The 21311-nt window shown below is 39.7% G+C and overlaps 1 protein-coding gene across 3 annotated transcripts in view; it reads right to left on the minus strand.

The window, feature by feature from the left end:
* Positions 1–437: 437 nt before the first annotated feature.
* LOC114648168 (FYVE, RhoGEF and PH domain-containing protein 2-like) overlaps positions 438–21311 on the minus strand; it is an 81694-nt gene continuing 60820 nt past the window's right edge. For 2 of the 3 annotated variants that reach the window (XM_028797041.2, XM_051924643.1), the window contains 3 exons: positions 20028–20177; positions 12342–12485; positions 438–1483 (listed from right to left, as the gene is read on the minus strand). In XM_028797041.2, the coding sequence (XP_028652874.1) occupies positions 1280–1483; positions 12342–12485; positions 20028–20177 (498 nt within the window). In that variant the 3' untranslated portion in view covers positions 438–1279. Of the gene's footprint in view, positions 1484–12341; positions 12486–13997; positions 17765–17821; positions 20178–21311 lie in introns of those variants that run through there. The other variant, XR_007934439.1, reaches the window with a different exon arrangement.

The raw sequence follows: 21311 nt of genomic DNA on the forward strand, positions 1-21311 counted from the left end.
GGGGTCTGCTGGAGCCAATCCCAGCCAACACAGGGCACAAGGCAGGAACCAATCCCGGGCAGGGTGCCAACCCACCGCAGGACACACACAAACACATCAAGCACACACTAGGGCCAATTTAGAATCGCCAATCCACCTAACCTGCATGTCTTTGGACTGTGGGAGGAAACCAGAGCGCCCGGAGGAAACCCACGCAGACACGGGGAGAACATGCAAACTCCACGCAGGGAGGACCCGGGAAGCGAACCCAGGTCCTCAGGTCTCCCAACTGCGAGGCAGCAGCGCTACCCACTGTGCCACCGTGCCGCCCTCATAGTAATATAATAACAATAATAATAATACTATAGTGCTGCATCCCACAGCACAACATTCAGTAGGGTTTGTAACAATACAAGATTACTAATCAAAGCATTACATTCAAATCTGACTGAAGCTACCAGTTTTTCAGGATCTGCTACAGGGTGAAATTATATGAGGGATGTTCAAAACGTTTCCGCACTTTTATATTTTCGTTGGAAACGGTGAAGGCGGGAGGAGTAGTAATTGGGCGTTAAAAAGTTAGTACGACGCTGGGAATATTGCATCGCAAACAAAGGTGACTATGTAGAAAAGCGATGTAATTTGTTTTTGTTTTTTTATACCCAGCATTCCCATTATTCAACTAATTACCTGTTTGACAAAAGCACAAACTGATTTACGGCACAAATATTTTTGCCTGGGGAGTTTTGATGGAGGCAGGAAGATTTCCTAAAATGGATTCCATACTAGCTGTTCTGACACTTTCAGATTGTCAGTTCAACCAAGACTTAAGACATCTTATTAGAAGAGCCCCCCAAAAGAGAAGTTGCATTTGATGTCCCAACATTGCTGTAGTTGTTTTAATGTGCTGTTTCTAGTTTAAAAATTTGTTTTTACACATAATACACCCTTCCAATGATTTCATCCATCCATCTATCATCCATACATCCCATACTTCTTTTACCCAGAGGCAGAGATGCACCACAAGGCAGGAACACCTCCTAAATGGTGCACTCCATTCAGGGCTCATGCTTCACACTCACAGAATGCTATTCAAACCTTTGCAGTTCAGCCGCAGTTTGGACATTGACCCAATTGCTCCAAGGTAGAAGCAGTAATAAATGCGCAGGCAAATTAACATCCGTCTATTTGGCTACTTCACTTTAGGTATTTCCCTCAAATTCTGGTCTTCTAAATGTGATCCCTATTGTTAACAGACAAGGCAAGAAGCAAAGATTATTTTGTCTGAGCTACATCTAGTTTAGTCTTCGAGAAGCCAGAGTCCTTGGCCATGCGCCACCTGGTGGATTGTCTTCACCCACTGTTCTCTGTGCTCTTCACTTTCAGCCACAAAGGTCAGGACCTGCGTTGACTGCACTAACTGGAAACTGCAGGAGTTTTCCCCAGGTAAAAGCTCCTTCACTTCATATCCGAGCAAAGGGATGGTGCTCTGGGCTCTCACATCCTGCAATAGTAAAAAGACGAGAAGGAGAATAAAAAAACAATACATGATGAGCTTTCTGCTCTGTCACCTGCATCTGGCAATACTAGAAGCTGGAAAGGATTGCGGGTGACAACCAGGAACCTTCTAGAAGGTTCATCTCTGAATTTCAGTTTTCAACTTTTGTCTATGTGTTATTTTACTGTATGTTGTCTACCCTAAATCTTTCCAGTGTTGCATATTTGATCAGAAATCTAAAAGTCTGAGTTTATGGACATTTCATATGTCAATCTATTCATCATCTGAGCCCATTTCTTCCATTACATTGTAGCAGGGAGCCACAGCCTATCCTGTCGGTATCGAGCTCTGGGCAGGTATGGGTCCATTCCATTGCAGGGTACACTCTTTAGCACACCCACCTACTCATACCACATTGATTTAGAGATAACTGGCATACTTTTGGAAATGTGTCCTTTATCCGCACAGACTCTATATAGGGTTAAGTCAAGAGTCTTGGGGCAGTGAGGCCATCTAAGTATTTCAAATTTAAAGTTGTTCAGTGGCATCTGGCACTTTGTAGAGTTTGCCTTTTTGACTGCAATTTTTAATGCCACCTTTATTGCAATGGAACTGTGGGATTGGTCAGTTTCCCTCCCTTTACCATCATGGGCTTGAGCTCTTTGGGGCCATCAGCTTTCTTGAAAGTCACATGAATGTCAGCTTTAACATACCCACCATTGAGTTGTTCAGTCTTCTATTCTTGACCATAATAAGCTAAGTCCACTCCTCAATAATAAGGAGCCTGCAGCTTTTCACAAGTTACATGAACAACCCCCTGAACTTTATGGACATTGCGTTGCAGTCTTGAGAGATAAATCCAGCTGTATTATCTGAAGACATGTGAGCCTTCAGTCTTTCATTGTTTAAGTTTTTTGCTTAAGTATTTCATGTATGTACTGTAGTTATGCATGCAGATGATGTAATGACCATATAAGATGTTATGTTAAAGACCACCCTTTACAATGTGCTAGAAAATTATGGAAGAATGCTATGCATAAAAGGTGATCCATCCATCCATCCATTTCTGAACCTACCTAATTTCCTCCCACTGCATACATTCTAGATGGTATGAGTGTTGGTGTGTGTTTGCAATTGGGCTCTGCAATGAATAAGCACCTTGTTCAGGGATGTGCCTCATGCTGGTGAGATGAGTTCTTGCCCTTCAAAGCCAACACCCTGATTTGGATGAAGCAGGCCAGTCCTGAGCTGGTTCTGGCCTTGTGCCCAGTGCTGCCAGCATGGACTGTAGTCCACCACAACCCTAAAACCATGAAGAGTGGGTTGATATAGCACCCTGATAAATGCATGTGTCATCAATGGTTTTGAAGTACTCTACTGTATATGAAGCTGGAACTGCCAGGGGTGGGCAGAGGGGGTGGGTGGCACATTTTTGGGGGGCGGCATTATTAGCCAAAAGGCTCAGTACAATTCATGTGTAAGCAGCAGGGTTTGGAAAAATATCACTCATGAATGAAAAAAGTAAACTTCTCTGATTTTTATCCACAAATGCTTCAAAAATAATTTTCAGACTGTCCTTCTGTGCCGGCATCAGACACAGCAGTTGAAATTTATGAGGCAATAACAAAAATAAACATAAACTTTACACCAATAATAATTTCTTGGAAGATAAAGAACTAATTTACAATTTAGAATTTTGTTTAGTTTTCAATCCGAATACGTTCTTGTTCTGCACAGAAAACATTCCCACCTATTACTTGTACACTACACTGGTTCTGGTTTTTGCAGCATAATTATATTAAACTAATAACTAGAACACGGCCTATTAGTGCGTCTATACTATATTCTTGTCTAGATGATGCTTATAAATAATTATATGTGAAAAATTATTGCTGTTTCTCTATATATGAGTAAATATATGCAAAATTTATCTTAATTTTTCTTTATACATCATTTTAATTTTGTATTTAAATAAGTTAACATGTTCAGATATGTTGAAGGGGGGTAAATTGAAGCACCGCCCCGCCCTGAGCGGCACGAACTCGAGCTACGCCACTGGGAACTGCAGGTCAAAAAGTGCTCCTCAGCAAAACATCATAAAACAACACAAATATGATTTTATAAAAAAAATCATCTTGTTATTCCCAGTCAGTCAATCATTGTCCAACCCGCTATACCCTAACACAAGGTCATGGGGGTCTGCTGGTTTTCAAATGTCTTTTCATTAACCTCTGTCTACGAATGAAAGCTGAAACTCTATGTATGGAGGAATAATATGTGATTCCATTTTGTTTTTCAAAATAGGACAAAAGTCATTGAGGGTTGAGGTATAAGATCCGTTTGGACTTGATCTGAGTGGCTTACTGGCCTCTGATGGTTTTTTCATCAGATGTGAAAGGTCATGCTAGCTGATTCTGTGCTTCAGTGCTCTTTGACCAATCAGAAGGTCACTCTGTGTCTAGGCTTTTGCAAGCAAGGCTGAGAGACATACATGGAAGCATGGCAAGGAGCACAAATTAGTCAATCTGTGGCAAGAGAACCTTTCCATGATATGATATTGCTTTGGAAAGACATTATAATCAGGTCAAAGCAGACATATAGAAGAACACTGTCCAGCAGCAACTAATCCCTATTAACACTGCATGCTTGTACATTTGACAAATCACCATAATATTTGTACTTTTTCTTAACTCTCCCTTTGGATTCATCCATAATTTCTACCTGACAAAGTTCTAATTTCACTGAAGTCATTCTTCACAGTTTCAAATTGCATGGCTCACCTAGTGGTCTCAGTAGCCAGCTGCATAAGATTGTTCACATTTTATGTCTCCCCGTGTAATCAGTTAGTGTATGCCTGCTTCTGATTATCTACCAGTACAAATGTTTTGTTAAAAGAGTCAGAGAGCACCTGATCTCCTGATGTCAGAATACATGAGAAAAATCACAAAGTGCATGTCCGTCCTAAAGGAGTCAAGTGTAGTGGCATCCGCTGAAGTACAGTCGGAGTTTGTTGGTGTTACTTACTGTTTTACTAAGTATTCCTATACCTTTCTTGCTGTGGCATTTCACTGTGTGTTTTTGTAGGGACACATGCTTGCTGAAAATGATTCTAATTCTAGCCCAAACACATATCTCAAACATTATAGAAAAATAACACTAAGCTTGGCTTTTGTCCTGCATATGACGTTAATCTGCATCCAGACCTCATGTAGGCCCTCCAACCTGCAGGGAAAAACCTGGGAGTTGGTGGCAAAATTGGCACTCCAGCCACCATTAAAAACCTCACACGGGATCCACTCCATCTGAACTAGTGTGGTGCTGAGGTGTCACCCGTCGTATGGCTGCACTCGGGTCCTAACCTGGGGTCCTGAGTTGGTTTGTCATGTTGTGGGTGCGGCTATGCGCTGTATCAGCATGTGCTCCTGACCTCTCTCTCCCTCTTGTCTTTTGATGCTTATTGAAAAGACTGTTATGTTGTCATAAAAAGAGTCTCGAGTACCGCTGGATTGAGGGTGGGTTCCTTGTCTGTGGCTGACGTCTTGGCTCTACAGCTCATCCTAGTTGGCTTAGGGACATCCAACAACACACCCTTAGATGTGACAGAGAGACTGTCCATGAACGCATGAGCAGCATTGTGCGTTTTATAAAAGCTTCTTTGCACTTTCTCTCTGTAGCCAGATTATTCCAGCAAGTTTCTTGGCTTGGCTGTGTTTTGCTTTCCTAATTTGTTTCTGGATGTTGACATTTTAAAAGCTCCTGTTGAATATTAAAAGCTAAAAAACATCTAAATGCAAACTAAATCCAGATGTGAAATATGAAAATTAAGATGTCCCTTGGTATCCATGAAGGATTAGTTCCAGGACCACATGTGGATACCAAAATCTGTGGAAGCTCAAGTCCCTTGTATACAGACTTAATAAAGTTCAACTGCAATTAGTTTTTGGTTATATGCAAATACTTTTGGTGTAGTATTTGCATATAATCTACACACATCCTCCTCCAGATTGCTTACTTCCTTGCACAAATTTCAACTTCTCTCGACCTCATTGTGTGAATACTCAATTTGTTCTTACTGACCTTACGGTCCACTACAGCAAGGAACACGCCACTTTTGTAATGATCTAAGATTTTATTTTTCTCATTGAGAGATAGCATTTTGTGCTTCCTCTTAGCCTTTGAACTATCACTGATTTAGTCTCTGCACTTTATACAAATCACATGGATTGTTTAGGGAGTTTCTCAGGCTGGCCCTGTCACAGTCACAAACACAGTACGTTAAAACACCAACGCAGGGTGAAGTCTTTCTGGATTTAGTATTTTGTAAAAATCAGGATAGAATTGAGGGTATAGAAGTGATTGAACCACTAGGGTCAAGTAACCATAACATAATACAATTCTCAGTGTTTTGTAAGAGTGCGGATGCAAAGACTAAAATTGTTAAGTCAAACTTTGGTGGAACAAGATTTGAACAGATCAAGGAAGATAGACTGGGATAAGTTTTTAAGTGCAGAGTCAGTCGAGGAGCAGAGGAACATGTTTTAAAATGTTTTACACGTATTGAAGGACAGGTACATAAATACATTTGGAATTAATAGGACATTTTTAAAAACTCAGCAGTGGGTTAATAAAGAGGTAAAAAAAAGAAGCTGCAAAGGAAAAAAAACAGCTGTATAAGGCGTATAAGATTAATAACTCCAAAGTGAAATGTGGGGCATATGAGAACATGAGGGCAACCATTAAGAAGGATATTAGGAAGGCTAAAAGACATTTGGAGAGGAATAAAACAGATAAGGCAAAAGACGACCCAAAGTGATTCTTTCAGTATTTTAGTAGTTAAAAAACAGTCAAGGAGGAAGTGAAGTGCATCAAGAATTGTAAAGGGGAATTAAAAGATAGACAGTGAAATAGCGGAGGCTCTAAACTCGCATTTTTATGACGTCTCCACAAGTGAGGAAGTTAATAGCCTTCCATCTGTAAACGGAACTACTAAGGAGGTACTGTACTGAGTGATTTAGAAATCATAGAGGGAGAAGTACTGCTCTGATTAAATAGGCTGAAATCAAACAAATCGCTAGGATCAGTAATACAGTATTTACCCTTGAGTTCTTAAGGAGGCTAGTGAGTAAATATATAAACCCTTGACACAAATTTTAGGAAGTCACTGTGCAATGGGGAGATTCTGAAGAACTGGGAAATGGCAAATATTATCTCGTTATATTAAAAAGGTGACCGGGCAGATCCAAGCAACTATAGGCCAGTAACCATTTAGTGCATCACAGGAAAATTAATGGAAGGAATTATTAAGGATAAGATTGAGCAGCACATGGCAAGGACAGGAGTTATTAGGAACAGTCAGCATGTGCTCAGAAGAGGGAGGTCGTGTTTTACTAACATGCTGGAATTCTATGAGGAAGTAACAAAGTATGATCAAAATGGAGCTTATGATATTATTTATCTTGACTTTCAGAAAGCATTTGATAAGGTGCCACATGAGAGGTTGGGCATCAAACTAAAAGACGTGGGAGTTCAGAGTGTGGTAAGTAGATGGGTGTAGAATTGGCTCAGACTCAGGAAGCAGAGGGTGATGGTGCGAGGAACCTCATCAGAATTGGTTGATGTTAAGAGTGGTGTCCACAGGGGTCAGTGCTAGGACTGCTGCTATTTTTAATATGGTATATATAAATGTTTTGGATAGGAATATTATAAGTAACAAGCTGGTTACATTTGCAGATGATACTAAGACAGGTGGTTTGGCAGATAATCTGGAATCTGTTAAATCATTACAGTGGGACTTGGACAGCATACAGGCTTGGGCAGATTTATGACAGACAAAGTATAATGTTATTAAATGTAAAGTGTTACACATAAGAAGTAAAAATGTTAGTATGAATACACAATTGAAGGTCTGAAAATGGAGAGTACACCTTATGAGAAGGATTTAGGTGTCATAGTGGACTCTAAGCTATCGACTTCCCGACAGTGTTCAGAAGCCATTAAGGAAGCTAACAGAATGTTAGGTTATATAGCACCCTGATGTGTGGAGTACAAGTCCAAGGAGGTTATTCTCAAGCTTTATAACGCACTGGTGAGGCCTCATCTGGAGTACTGTATGCAGTTTTGGTCTCCAGGCTACAAAAAGGACATAACAGCGCTAGAAAAAGTCCAGAGAAGAGCGACTAGGTTCACTGCAGGGCTACAGGGGATGAATTATGAGAAAGGATTAAAAAAGGTGAGCTCTGTCAATTTAAGTAAAAGAAATTAAGAGGGAACATGATTGAAGTGTTTAAAATGATGAAGGGAAATGGTACAGTGGATGAAGACTGTTATTTTGAAATGAGCTCATCAAGAACATAGGGAAACAGTTGGAATCTTGTTAAGGGTAAATTTCACACAAACATTAGGAAGTTTTTCTATAAACAGAGAACCATAGACATTTGAAACAAGCTACCAAGTAGTGTGGTAGACAGTAAAACTTAATGGAATTTCAAAACTTGATGTTTTTTTTGAAGAATTAAATGGATAGGACTGGTGAGCTTTGTTGGGCTGAATGGCCTGCTCTCTTCTAGATTGTTCTAATCTTCTAATTGCTCATGGCCTCTATTGTAGCACCAAGAAGACAATCAAATATGACTACAGAGAAAGAAAAAAACATAACAAAGTTTATGTGGGTGAGCCCTCAGGGGCGAGAGTGGAGGGCTTTCAACTATTTGTCCTTCACATCAAAGTGGTGTCCTGCACAGTATGCCTACACATCACATCATTTGTGTGGATTCAGTGTAGTACTCAGCATGCAGCAAATTCAAGTTTTGCTTTTTGGAACTTTCTGGATTTTTTTCTTCAAATATTTTTGATCCGCAGTTGATTAAACCTACAGATATGACGGGTGGAGAGTATAGCTAACAAAATCAGAGACATCTCACAATCATTTAAACCCTTAATCATAGTGAGGTATAGTGTTGATCAGTGAAATTCAGCAAATCTTTTTTGGCAGAGAACTCACTGGATTTGCCAATTTTTTTTCCTGTCTGGCTTGCTTACATTATTTCTTTTTTTTCCCAGTGCCAAACAATGCTTTGCAAGGCCAGCATGATATCACAGAGGTAAAATTGCAAATGCTGGTTAAGGATGTCACTACCCAATCTGTGCTGTCTGCCTAATTTGCGTTGAATATGCTTAGAGCTTATGCAAGCTTTCAGGCATGGGTATTGTAAGCGTACTCCACTTCACATGTTACGCTGCTGCTCGATTTACTTCTCACACATTTGAATAATTAACAGCATATACATGCATTCCTGATGTCACTACCCGATTGCTACCCAGGCCACATTTGCTCCCTGCATGAAATTTAACTCAACATTACACTTTACAGCATGGCCCAATCTGAACTGCACATGTGTATACACAGATTGCAATATTTTCATTTGAGGAGGATATTAGCTGACCATAACCAGAATATTATGAAAATACTTTGCTTTTCTGTACAGATTCATTGCATGCTGTGCTTTTTTTGCTGAATTAAGCAGTGCAGATCAGGTAGTGACAGGGACAGCCCCCCTAAGTATATAGCGCTGATTTCTTACATAACAGGCTCTGTGGGTGTTAGTTAGTTGTAGTGATAGAAACAATGGAGATGCACAGAGATAAAGGACTAAGAGAACTGTGGCAACCAAGTATAATTGTATCTCGGGGAGGCACGGTCGGACAGTGGTTCACAGCTCAAGGCACATTTCTGGCCACAATAATCTGCCCAGCATAGTTGGCAAATTCTTCCCTAACCCTCAGGGACATTTAAAAGACCACTAAAATCCAATCAAATCTAGTTTAGTTTCTTCTTCCTCACTGACTATAATACATTTCAAAATTCCCCAGAATTTCCAGGTTTTCATCAAACTCATGGCGAAGCAAACTCAGTGGTATTTGCTCATCTCTAGTGATGCACTAATTATTAATTATATTTGTTGCATATTACAAATTTCATTGCATGATATGCACAGAAGACCTAATTAACTCTTATGTTTTCCAGAATGGCCACAACTGACAAAACCCGTATTGTACCTTATCTCAGTTTAGAGCTCAAAGAAAACTGTTCTATCAAAATTTATGGCATTTTTTAAGACAGCTAGTAGGTGGCAAACGACTGTTTGACAACAACTCAAAAGTGCGTTAATTGCACTGTTTAACATGATGCCCTTAAACTGTAGGTGCAAACCTGTAAATGCATTCAGAAAACATTCATACTCCGCACACACAGCAGCCCATAAGGAATTCAGACCAGGGTCCAATCTTTGTGAGCTATCTGTTGTGATGTCCATGTGAATGTTTTATATGTTTTTGAGACACTGATCGCAATGAAGATTTTGCTTCCTGAATGCTTTTGTGTGCATCTTTTGAATTTTGGCCTACTGATCATAAAAATCACCACTAAACTTTACCTTGCTGTACCATTGTATTGTAATCGCCTATTTTTATGATTTCCTCCCATATTATAAGTGTACATTTACAACACAACAACTACAACTGGATCATCTGTGGTGATCTAACAGTAGTGGCACAGCAGCTCAGATATACCAAGTACTGTTATTTAATTTGTGAATGGGGCAGCCATGCTAAAGAGTCTCATCGCAATTAAAAGAACTGGCCACTCTGTAAGAGTTTGGTTCCAGGGCAGAAAAGTGTGGCACATAAACCACTTCTCAAACCAACAGGGACAATTTTGAATACCTCTTCACATAAAGCTTGGACTTTGATATTTGAGACAGATGTTTCTAATGAATAACTGATGCCAAGATCAGGTCCACAAATCAAATGCATTGTCAATGACAAGCAGTTTAAAGATCTGCTAGAGGGGCCAATGAAGTCTCATGAGAGGCAATGAAGGATGTTGTTGAGGATTTTGTTGCCAACTAAAGAGCATCAAACTACGTTCAGCTGTTTGACAACATCCTTCAAGCTTACAAAACCATGAAGCACAACATGTCACTAAAGAATCATTTACTGAATCCACACTTGGACTTCTTTCAAGCTAATCTTGGTAGAGCCAGTGATGAACGTGGTGAAAGGTTTCAACTGGACATTGCAAGAATGGAGAGGCAGTATCAGGGCAAGTGGAATCAGATGCTGAGTACAAACAAAAATCAACAGCAACGCACTTTTAGCTCAATTGAACTAATGTAATGTGTCATGATCAATATGCGAGTGAACACGCTAAATTCAATAAAAATTAAAGTTAAATTTCATGTTTCTCCAACTTCCTGCATGATATAGTCATATCTGTGTTCAGCATTAAGTTGTCTATCATATTCACCAAAACTTTTATTGGAAGCAAAACCTTTAAAAAACATGTTGTCTAGTGTTTTCTTTTATTCAGGAATAATTGGATTAAACTGTTTCTGGAAAAGGTTGTCCCTGCTAATGGAGGGTTTCCTGGACTGATCTTTCCTTAAACACCTGCCTTGAATAAGACTGCTTTTGAAAATCAAATGGGTGAATGACCAAAGGTAGGATATGAATTCCACCTCAACGACTCATTACCTGTGCAAATCTCCACACTGACACGGGTGTCTAAGAGGAGAAAACTGGTAGAACTTTCTAGTTGAGTAAAGGTCACTGCCATGCCTCTTATGTAAGATACTGCAAAATACCAGGGCCCTGAGACTTTGACCAAACCGCTTCAATCCATTGAGCCCATCCTGGTGTGATACTGAGCCCTTTTCGGCATCTACCAACAACAAAATGTTCAAATTTTCCCCATGAAAGAACGTGAAAAAACTTCTTCAACTCCACATAATACTGAGACCATTTGTGTAACTAGAATTTGATAGGTCGAAGTGCAAAAAAATAAATTTGGCCCCCTTGTGTAAAATTTAAAAAATGAACACAATCATTGAGATGCATCAAGCACATAAGCTATATAAAAGGTCAATAGTCATAATTACCGTATATACTCGTGTATAAGTCCGGTCTTGAAACCCAAAAATTCGATCATAAAATCAGACCCCGACTTATATACCTGTTCCAAAATATGACACTTAATTTTTTTTTTACATTTTACATTTTTTTCGCCACTTCAATGTCTTTTAATTTAGCTTCATATTTTCTTTTGATTGAATGCTCCATCGTAGATAAGGGATGCTCTTACGATAAAGGTGTATGAGAATGTGAGATACAAAAAACACAAAACAGTGAGAATGTCGCTTTGGAATAGTTCGGGTATTACTGTGTGGTCACATACACACAATACATAGAAAAAAAAGGCAGTGTAATCCGTGGTTACTCTCTCAGGTGGGCGTTAGCATATTATAATCTTTTGGACCAAGAGCGTGAGTTTTCCACATTCAACTTATATGATCGATATTATAAAATACTGGAAATAATACGGTAAAATCAAGCCCAGAGTTATCCACGGGAGAACTTAAATGCGAGTATATACGGTAAGCTTTCTGAAGTTGCAGGAATGATAACATCACTAAACATTCCATTCCATTGTGTTAAGTTGGCAAGCATGTTAATAATAAAGCCTTGTGATGCAAGAACCACACTGTCACTTTGAGCCCCAATGGGCCTCAGTGAAGATAGTTGTGCCACTGGCTGGGACAAAACTGTGAGAAACCTCTTGTACTTCAAAGCTGTCAGCAGGTTCATCTTGTAACTTCTCAGTGTCAGTTCAAGTCTCTAGTCTTCTTCATAGGAAACAGTGAGACTGCAAAAAGTCTTGGTACGATGGATCTTCTTACTTCCTAGACTCCCACCCAAAGAAACAGAAACCCCTACAGAGAGGCTTTTATTGGTTAGCTTACATACTGAAGATAAGCAGTTAACATTAGTATACCCACCCTAAACTTGCATCAACCCTGCCATTCAGTACCTGTGGAGCAGTGTACATGTAGAGAATCATAGGCTCATCTTTGGAAATGGCAAACCAGCTCTTGGCTCCGATCTTCCCATTCTTGTCCACCATCTGCAGGAAGCTGCACATTAAGCTCTGTCCAGAGATCTCGGCTGCTTCTTTCTAAGAGACATGTAGTGAGCAAAGTGGTTTACACGACACCCTTCATCATTCTAATCAACCATCCTAAACCAAAAAGAGACTTTTTGACTCTTTATGACCCAAGTGATAGCAGAGTGATTTTTCCAATGGTCTGTGCTGTGATTTCATGTAAAATCTCATCTTCTTTTTTTTTTGCTCTTTCAAAGTTATCACCTTTTATTTTCTTTGATACATTAAAAAAACAGATAAGACAAAATTAGTACAACAACTGAATGTGATGGATTGTACACCTGGAAAGTAAAGCTTAAAAAGGAAAAGTTCTACCCAAGGAATACAAGAAGCTGTAAATAAAATAATTTTAATTAAAAAGATTCCATAACGAATAGAAAGATAAACAGCATGAATGCAGATAACCAGTGTGAAGTTGCTATACTTTTATTGCTGTAGGTGGCCAGCCTTGTCCTACCGTGCCATTGTTCACCTGTACATCAGCACACATCTTCTACATCACGCCATCAAATAAAGCCATAAAGACCCCTGTGGATATCTGTGTTGGGATATGCCGTCGACAAGAACAGTTTTCAAACTTGGGCTAGATGAAGATAGCCCCTCAGGCTCCTGTCAGGGTATTTTGAAATTTCAACTTTAACAATTAATTTCCGGAGCACTCGGACAGAGATTTTTTCTAACATATTTTACTAAACACTTTAATTTATTGTAAACAGGAATTTTAACAATAGTAGAATTTTGTTGATTAACTAATTCTATAGACCAGTGCTTCCCAACCTCTCCCAAACCATGGCACCTTTAGTGAAATCTTTTCAGCTAACGGCACCCCTTCACTTTGATATGTAACTACTCAAATTAACAATTTAATCGTAACTCATCAGTTGAGTAGAATGAGATTCCTATTTTTATAAGGCGTACCAACTACACATTTTTGCATTTACAAAGGTAACAAAAATAAATTGCCAGTAAACCAGTCTCAAATGAAAACGTTGCAATTTGCTTGGAACCATGGCTTCATTTGCAAGGATATCACCACACAACAAACATCGCGGGTGCTGAATACCTTTTTTGTCAACAAATGTAAACCCATAATTCAAGTAACTGTCCTGATAGTATTGTGTTTTCGTTTTCGCAACTTTACTGCTCCCCGCATTATCATTTTCATTGAGGTTGTTGATGCTGCTGTTGTTTTTACGTTTACGACTTTCACTACAGTCGGCCATTTTCGGCGCAAAAAAACCCCAAACAGACAGCAGGAAGCAACGTCACTTACCCTGTGGCAAGTAAGTAAATTAGAGCTAATATTTATTAATTCGTCAGACTGCAGTAGAAATAGGATGCACGCTGGACTGTATTAAAGCACACAGGTAGCATGACTTCTTTAATCTTGAGGTGTAACTGGTATTATTATTATCAGTTCAAATCAATTTTTTTTATGTTCTGACACCTGGCAATGGCACCCTTAGTCCGTGCTCACGGCATACCAGGGTGCCGCGGCACACGGGTTGGGAAGCACTGCTATAGACGTTCAATTTGTGCTAAAACTGCTGCTTCATAGATCAGAAATGGATGTCAGACGATGTGCTATAATTCAGTTAGTATGTATGCTGCACAAACTATCATTCTTTAACAGGAACTGTATCACGATCACATTAATTAACACTAAAGAATTCACAGGACAGATGAGTGTGAAAAATGTTCATGTTTATTGCATGTTTTTTTTTATACAAGAAGGTTCAGGCCTTGCTGTCTTTTCAATTCTGTTCAGCATTACACCCGGTCCTGATGAAGTTTCAGAGTTGCAAAATTTTATTTGCAAGTAGAAACAATAAATAATAAATAATCTAATATAATCTACAAAATATATTAAAACATCTTTAGCTGATTCATAAGTTCATAAGTGAAGAGCTGCCACTATAGGTATTAAAGGCTTATCTAATTGTCATTTGATGTTTTGAATTCTTCTAAAATGTTCCCCTTTAAACTTATTACTATGTTGTCCTACCATGTTAGCCATTATAGTTGTAGTGTGAAGTCAAGCAAAATGACACCTTTTATTGGCCATTTCAAAATGCAAGCTTTTGAGCCAACTCAGGCCCCTTTTTCAAGCAAGATGTAAATGATTACATGATTATGATTACACTGATTACATCTTGACTGAAAAAGTGGCCTGAGTTGGCATGAAAGCCTGCATATTGTAATCTTTCAGTTAGTCGATAAAAGGTGTCATTTTCTTGACGTCTCACTACGCCCTTTAAACATAAAAGGCTTGCTTAGTCACAAAGTGTACTCAGCTGGTGACAGCAAGGTGCTAAAAATCACTGCAGTGCACAGCAAGTGTGAACACAGAGCCACCATTCAGTCCAGAGCAGCCAGGCTTCCTGAGAAAAAGGAACAACTAAAGCTACAGGTGACGTGTAATGTTTAGTTATTATTTTTATTCCTTTTTTTTTGCTCTTATTTGTAAGTTTATTGGCTGTTTAATTATTGCACAGCAATTTCATAGCTTAACTACCTGTTACTAGTAATACATTGCCATTGCTACTGCTATTGTGACATCAGAAGTGAGATGTCATGATGTCATTACCCAGAAATTACTTAAGATGGCAGCACACTACTCTCGGTGCCTTGTGTATAAAACCTTGCTGTGGTGGAGTGATATCTAGCATATAAGTTGATAAACATTTTGTATGCCTTTATTTGTAAGCTAGACAAACCATAACTTGTGATTCAAGAGGCGTGTTTTGCTTTATTAATAAGAACAGCAGTGCTTTGATGTTTACCTAACCAACTCCCCCACCAGTTTTTAGGATGGAGCCAGGATATGAAATTTATGGCAGGGGGGGAAAAGGAATATCAGTCCAGCTTGGCAAATGTAACTCTATTTGGTCTTAGAATCATTCCCTGCAGCAAGGCCATAAACTGCCTAAACAAAACAACTGGCGGATGAGCCGTGCCTGAGCTATTCCATTTTCGGACGGCCCAGAAAGGTGTGGTTGTCAGGAGCTATGTAGGGACAATACAAAAAGAGGCTTGAAAAGGCATGCTCTTTCTCTGCCATGTATCATCTTAATGAAAACAGACCAGATGATGTCCTGAAGAAAGCAGGCTGCCTGGGCCTGTGCAGATGATGAGCTGACCAGGAAGAATTAAATACAATTATAAATTATTGCACCACCTGAAATTACACATCTAGTACTATAAGGCTGTATGGTCTTGGTTTAAAAGCCACATTCTATTTGCCTGTACAGCACTACCTATAATACAATTGAATACCTATAACTAGGGGGTTCTCCATGCTCGCTTTGCTCACCAACCACCTCCGGCCTGCGCTACAGAGCCACTTTACATCTCTGCCATTCGCATTGTGAAGAGGGGGGCTGAACGCACCCCCAAGGAGACACGGTCGCTCCTCCGAAACCCCCTTTTAAATGATGATAAAATGAGAAACAAATCGTTTTTTTTTTACCTCCTCTTTGCCTTATCAGCTGCTGTACAGCAGCTGTCCTACTCTTTGTCTCTTATTTCTGGCCCCGAACGTGGTTAAATCTCTTGGCACAAAGTCTCGTCTCAGGGGATGTGAGTTCTTGATATTTTTTAGTTTATAATTTAAAATGGAATAAAAATCTGAAAATCTAACAACATCACATTAAAGTTCAATAAATTCTGAAAAGAATGATACCAAACATATATATGTAGGTTTTAAAAAAAAATAAGCCCAATGTAAACCGTGACAAAAAATGTCACATTAAATCGTTACACAAAAACGTTGCCCTTTAAGGTTAAGGATTTTATATATATAGAGTAGAGATATAGTTAAAAGTGTAGCTCTTTATACCGCCAGGTTTTTTTTTAATCACTCTGTCTAATTGCCTGAGGTTATGGGTAACTCCGCCAAGGATGGTTTAATTCTACCAAGGACAGTCCCAAGCCCGGCTGCAAAAGGAGGATTGTGGTCATTCTGTTGAAATGACCAGAGCCAGGAAATTGGGAAAACCAGGCAAAAAACTGTATTTGAATTGAAATTGGATCAAATTCAATCGATGAAATCATGAGGAAGGCACTCAAGGGTAAGCATGGAGAGAAATATAATGAGGATTACTTTCTGACAGACCTAATGTTCACTGACGATAGCACCATATTCACAGATGATGACGCAGAGGCAACTGATATTCTTTTCTCTGTCACCCATACAACCCACTCATATGGCCTAAAGATCAATGCTGACAAGATCAAGGTTCTAGTGACAGATGGGTTGCAGTCCATTGTCCACCTTGAGGGACTACAGATCAAACAAGCCCAGGAATTTAAGTACTTGGGGTCACTGGTCTAAGAGAACAAAGTATCATCAACCATGGAGATCCGCAGTAAGACTCGACAGGCCACTGCAGCATCTACCCCACTCAAGTGGTGCCTGTGGAAGAAGATCAACATCACCCTAAACACCAAAATTCGTCTCTTTCACACACTTATCTTGCCGATTGTGCTCTATGAGATGTGGACATTACTTCAATCAGACCTGAACCAACTGAGGTATTTCAAATGCAATCTCTACGACAGATTCTCCACATTTCAATTTCCGATCATATCCAAAACAAAGTCATCCGAACAACATGTGCACAACAACTGACTGTAGATGAACCAATCCAGCAGCAGCGACTAAGATAATTTGGTCATGTCTGCCGATTGGGTCCAGACTGCACACCAAATCAACTCCTGTGGAGGAGGTCCCCCCCAATGGAGATAACAACGAACTGCACAGAAGAAAACTTGGTTCAAACATGTACTTCAAGACTTGTAGAGCCAACGCCTCAACCTCAATCATGCCAGAACAGTTGCCATGGACCATAAAGCATGGAAAGGCATCTTGAGCAACATCCAAAAACTTACAGCACCTACAGCAGCATATTGGTTGTGTGATCAACCACCACTTCCAGTCACCAGCTAAGCATTTTAAGACAGACAGAAGTAGTGGATCTGACCACAGAGTTGGATTTGAGGTGTTTTGGTCAAGTCCACACAATAAATTATATAAAAGGGAAAATAATGTCACTCTACACAACACTACACTAGATTTCATACTAGTGAAGTATGTCACTTCCCATCAATAACCATATATGGCATAAAAACACCTTTATTGAATGTTCATGATCTAATCACCATATAGATGTTCCTGAGTGACATCTTCACGACAAACCATGGAAGAAGGAAATAAAATTTCAGTGAATGTGAACTTGAGGCATGGCTGACTGAAATGCAGAACCTCAAAAACATTCTTTTTGCTGGTCTCTCTGCGGGAGTCACAAATAAAAGAAAAAAGAAACAAGAATGGAAGCAAGTGACGTTACCTGAGTGGAGAGAACAATAGCAATGTACCATCATGCAGTGCCTGGACAACCAGCAGTACAAAGTGTGAATTGATGCAGAACTAGGGATTATTAAGAACATTCTATTAAGAACATTGTTATTGAACTTGTTAAAAACACAATACTTTTGGCAAGTAAATGTGAATGTTACAATGCATATCTTTACTTTTGATGTACAACATCCAAACATCTCTGAATTGCTGTTATTTTAATGTCCCAAGAGACAGGGTCTGGGTCATCTTGTGCTCATCTTGGCCTGTCTCAAGTGGCAGAGGCATTCTTTTCACAAGAGCAGCAATGACCACATTTGGTGCTGTGGTTGGTGCCTGGTTAGAACTATTGTTGTACTGGCAATCAAAGAAACAATGCTCTGTGACCGCTATCAGACTGTGATGTGGCATTTGTGCTTTGACAACAAAGACACCCATGCAGAACGTGTGAAAAACGACAGATTTGCTGTGATCTCGGACTTCTGTCAACATTTTCTTGAGAACTGTGTTTTGAGTTACAACCGACGGCAACATATTATTGTTGATGAGCAACTGTTTCCAACCAAGGTCCATTGTCCTTTCTTGAAATACATCTCAACCAAGCCTGACAAATTTCGTATTAATTTTTTTTTTTTTTTAATTTAACGTTGTGGTGATTTTTGACTATAAGAGATAGTTTATATAGGTAGTTGCTCATTCTGACCACATAGTGTCATATGACAGAAGTAGGCTCATGTGGACTCATCTTACAACTGTCTATTATTTAAGGGCAGTATTCATTCTTATTTAATTTTGTTGAGCATAATATGAAGTGTTTCCCCCAGACACTATTTTAATTAAGGCGACATAATTGCATATTTATGACCAATAAATACTTTTATCCTTTCGTGTCAATTGGTTATGAAAGGAAAATAGAGAAAAAAAGGTTAGAAAATCATGTTGACAAGAGTATTTAGCCCAGCTTATCATGCCATTTCCAGTTTCCAAAGAATTGTTGTGTTGATATTTGATTATCTCCATGGTGTGAAATACCTCTATAATACGTGGCAACATATTCCATGCATTTACATTTTGGAATTTGACATGGAATTAAATTTTTAAAATTCAGGATCAAAATGAAAAAAGTAAAAAAATAAATAAAAAAGCGATTTTTTTCAATTTGTCTTGGATTGTTGTATAACCTGGCGATATTCATTCATAGTAACATCACTAGAATATCTCTCTGCAGGATTAGCAGCATGTAAAATCTCTGAAAGCTGCACCATCAAGTACAAGATACACTTGAGTATGAAAGGTGCAATTGAAATGGCACTGGAAGCCAAAAGATTCCAACCACAGTTATTTTTCTTGTCAATCTCAAATCTATTGTCATGGATGGCCGGAGCCCTTACCCGGCCAGGACGCCTTTTCCTTGGCATGACCAGGGGAGCAAGTGTGGACAGAGCATTACCTTCCCCGGAATGCTAGATGGCGGCACCCCTGGGTGGCACCGATGCCTTGGACTCCCGCAGGGCTTGGATACAGCCCTGTTGGGATCTGGGGGCACCACCAGGGGGTGCTGCAGCTGCTCTAGAGCCTGTGTGGAGCACTTCCGGGTGACTTATATAAGGGGCCAACAGAGGCTACTCAGTGAGCCAGAGTTGGGAGAAGGGAGACGAAGCTTGCTGAGGAGGAGTGGAGGAGAAAGAAAAGTATTGTGTGGTGCTTGTGCTTAGTGGGACTGTGTTGTGCTTGTGGGAAATGGGGAAGGCTTTTCTCACAAGGTGAAGAAAAACAAAAAAAACATTTGTGCTTTTATAAGTGCCTCCTGTGTCTGTCTGTGTCAGGATGAGTGGCTGCTATGCACTCTACACTTGTCACACTATGAATGCCTTCAACACATATCTGACCAACACCAAGAAGGCTGTAAGACTATGATACTGACCCATTGTGCATTACGACCATTTTGCAATCGAAAATTCTCAGAGAGAACCAAGTTTTTTGTGCCTACCATCCACAACACATGGTAATGCCTCAGGAGGCCTGTGTGGGGTTCTTGAGATGTGCAATAAGGTGTAGGGTCAGTACAATATTACTCCAGCATTTGATAATAGCAGCCTTCACAGCTGCATGTGATCATAATGTCCCCAACATGACTGTTTTGCTGCAAAGCCCGCTCAGATTAAAACACAAAGTTCAATACATGGAGAGGTTCGAACCTCCAGGATCCCTCTCCTCCTCCTTTCTTCTTTCTCCTTCTTGTTGGTTTGGCCTTCCAGGAGGGTGTAGCACTCCAGGCACACTCTGTTGAGCCGCATTTCATCATACTCAAGGCTGGTTTTGTAGTCCGAGCATTTCCAGCACACCACCTGATGAGAGAAGTGTGACATCTGTGAGAGAGTGGAAATTATGTTACAGTGCACGTATGAAGCTCTGTGCAGTCACAAGGAGGTGGATGGTAAAGAAATGGTAAAGCTTGTTCCTAGCACTAAGATTACTTTATAGAAAAAAAGATTCCTAAATGTGTATTTGCTTGGACGTTAGCAAAACTTGTCTTCCTCTACTACAAAATGAAAGCGTTTCGTTAAGAATCTACAAGTAACATTAAGTGACAAAAAACAAAACAGACCAACGAAAGTCAATCTTGATCAACAAAAATGGCAGGACACCACTAGGCTTCAATAGACTAGACTAGACTAGACTTAGAGACAGCAGGAAACTCAAGCAATCCGAGATTCACCAATTAACCTCTCATGTTTATTTTTCGGATGAAGTCAGAAACCAGAGTATGGTAAGGGTACGAGAGAACATGCAGACTCCAATTACATGATGTCTGGGTGCAAAAGCTTTGGTAAAGTTGTGAAGTTTCAGCACTAACCACTCTGCCATAATTGTGCCTCTGACCATCACTATTTTAGTTTTATTATTTTTTTTTTTTTTTTGCTGTGCCAGAAGCGTCATTAAATGCATGCTTTTAAGTTAACATCTTTTCTTCTGCATTTCCAGCTAGTAGTTCAGCTGGCTCATGATCGATTATGCTGATTTTCAGTTACCATTATGTTGTGATTCCACAGTTGGAATCTGACGCCACTGCAGTTGATCAGGAATGTAATATTAAGATAAGCATACGTCACAGGTGGCAAACGCTTACAGAAGTGGAGCAAAGCCACCTGATGTTTAGTTCCCTGGTACAATGCAAATTCATATGCTGCTCCTACTTTGTCTAGTGGTTCACTTTGTGCAAGCAGGCAACTGGCTATAATAATGGAATGCTGCAATATGATATTATGGCACATAAAGACATTTTCAACACCCTCCCACCTCTGCTATCTAGAGAAAAATGAGAGGACCCCTACAAAGGTACCCTGCCATTGTCTCGTAAGTTGTAATGTTTGACTAACCAGATGGTCAATACTTGGCTAACACCACCACCATTCTAACTACATCAATAGTTCCCAATTGACAGGCATCCAAGTGGAACCATCCTGAAACCAACATAACAA

Source organism: Erpetoichthys calabaricus, chromosome 3, assembly GCF_900747795.2.
Source record: "Erpetoichthys calabaricus chromosome 3, fErpCal1.3, whole genome shotgun sequence".
Lineage (NCBI taxonomy): Eukaryota > Metazoa > Chordata > Cladistia > Polypteriformes > Polypteridae > Erpetoichthys > Erpetoichthys calabaricus.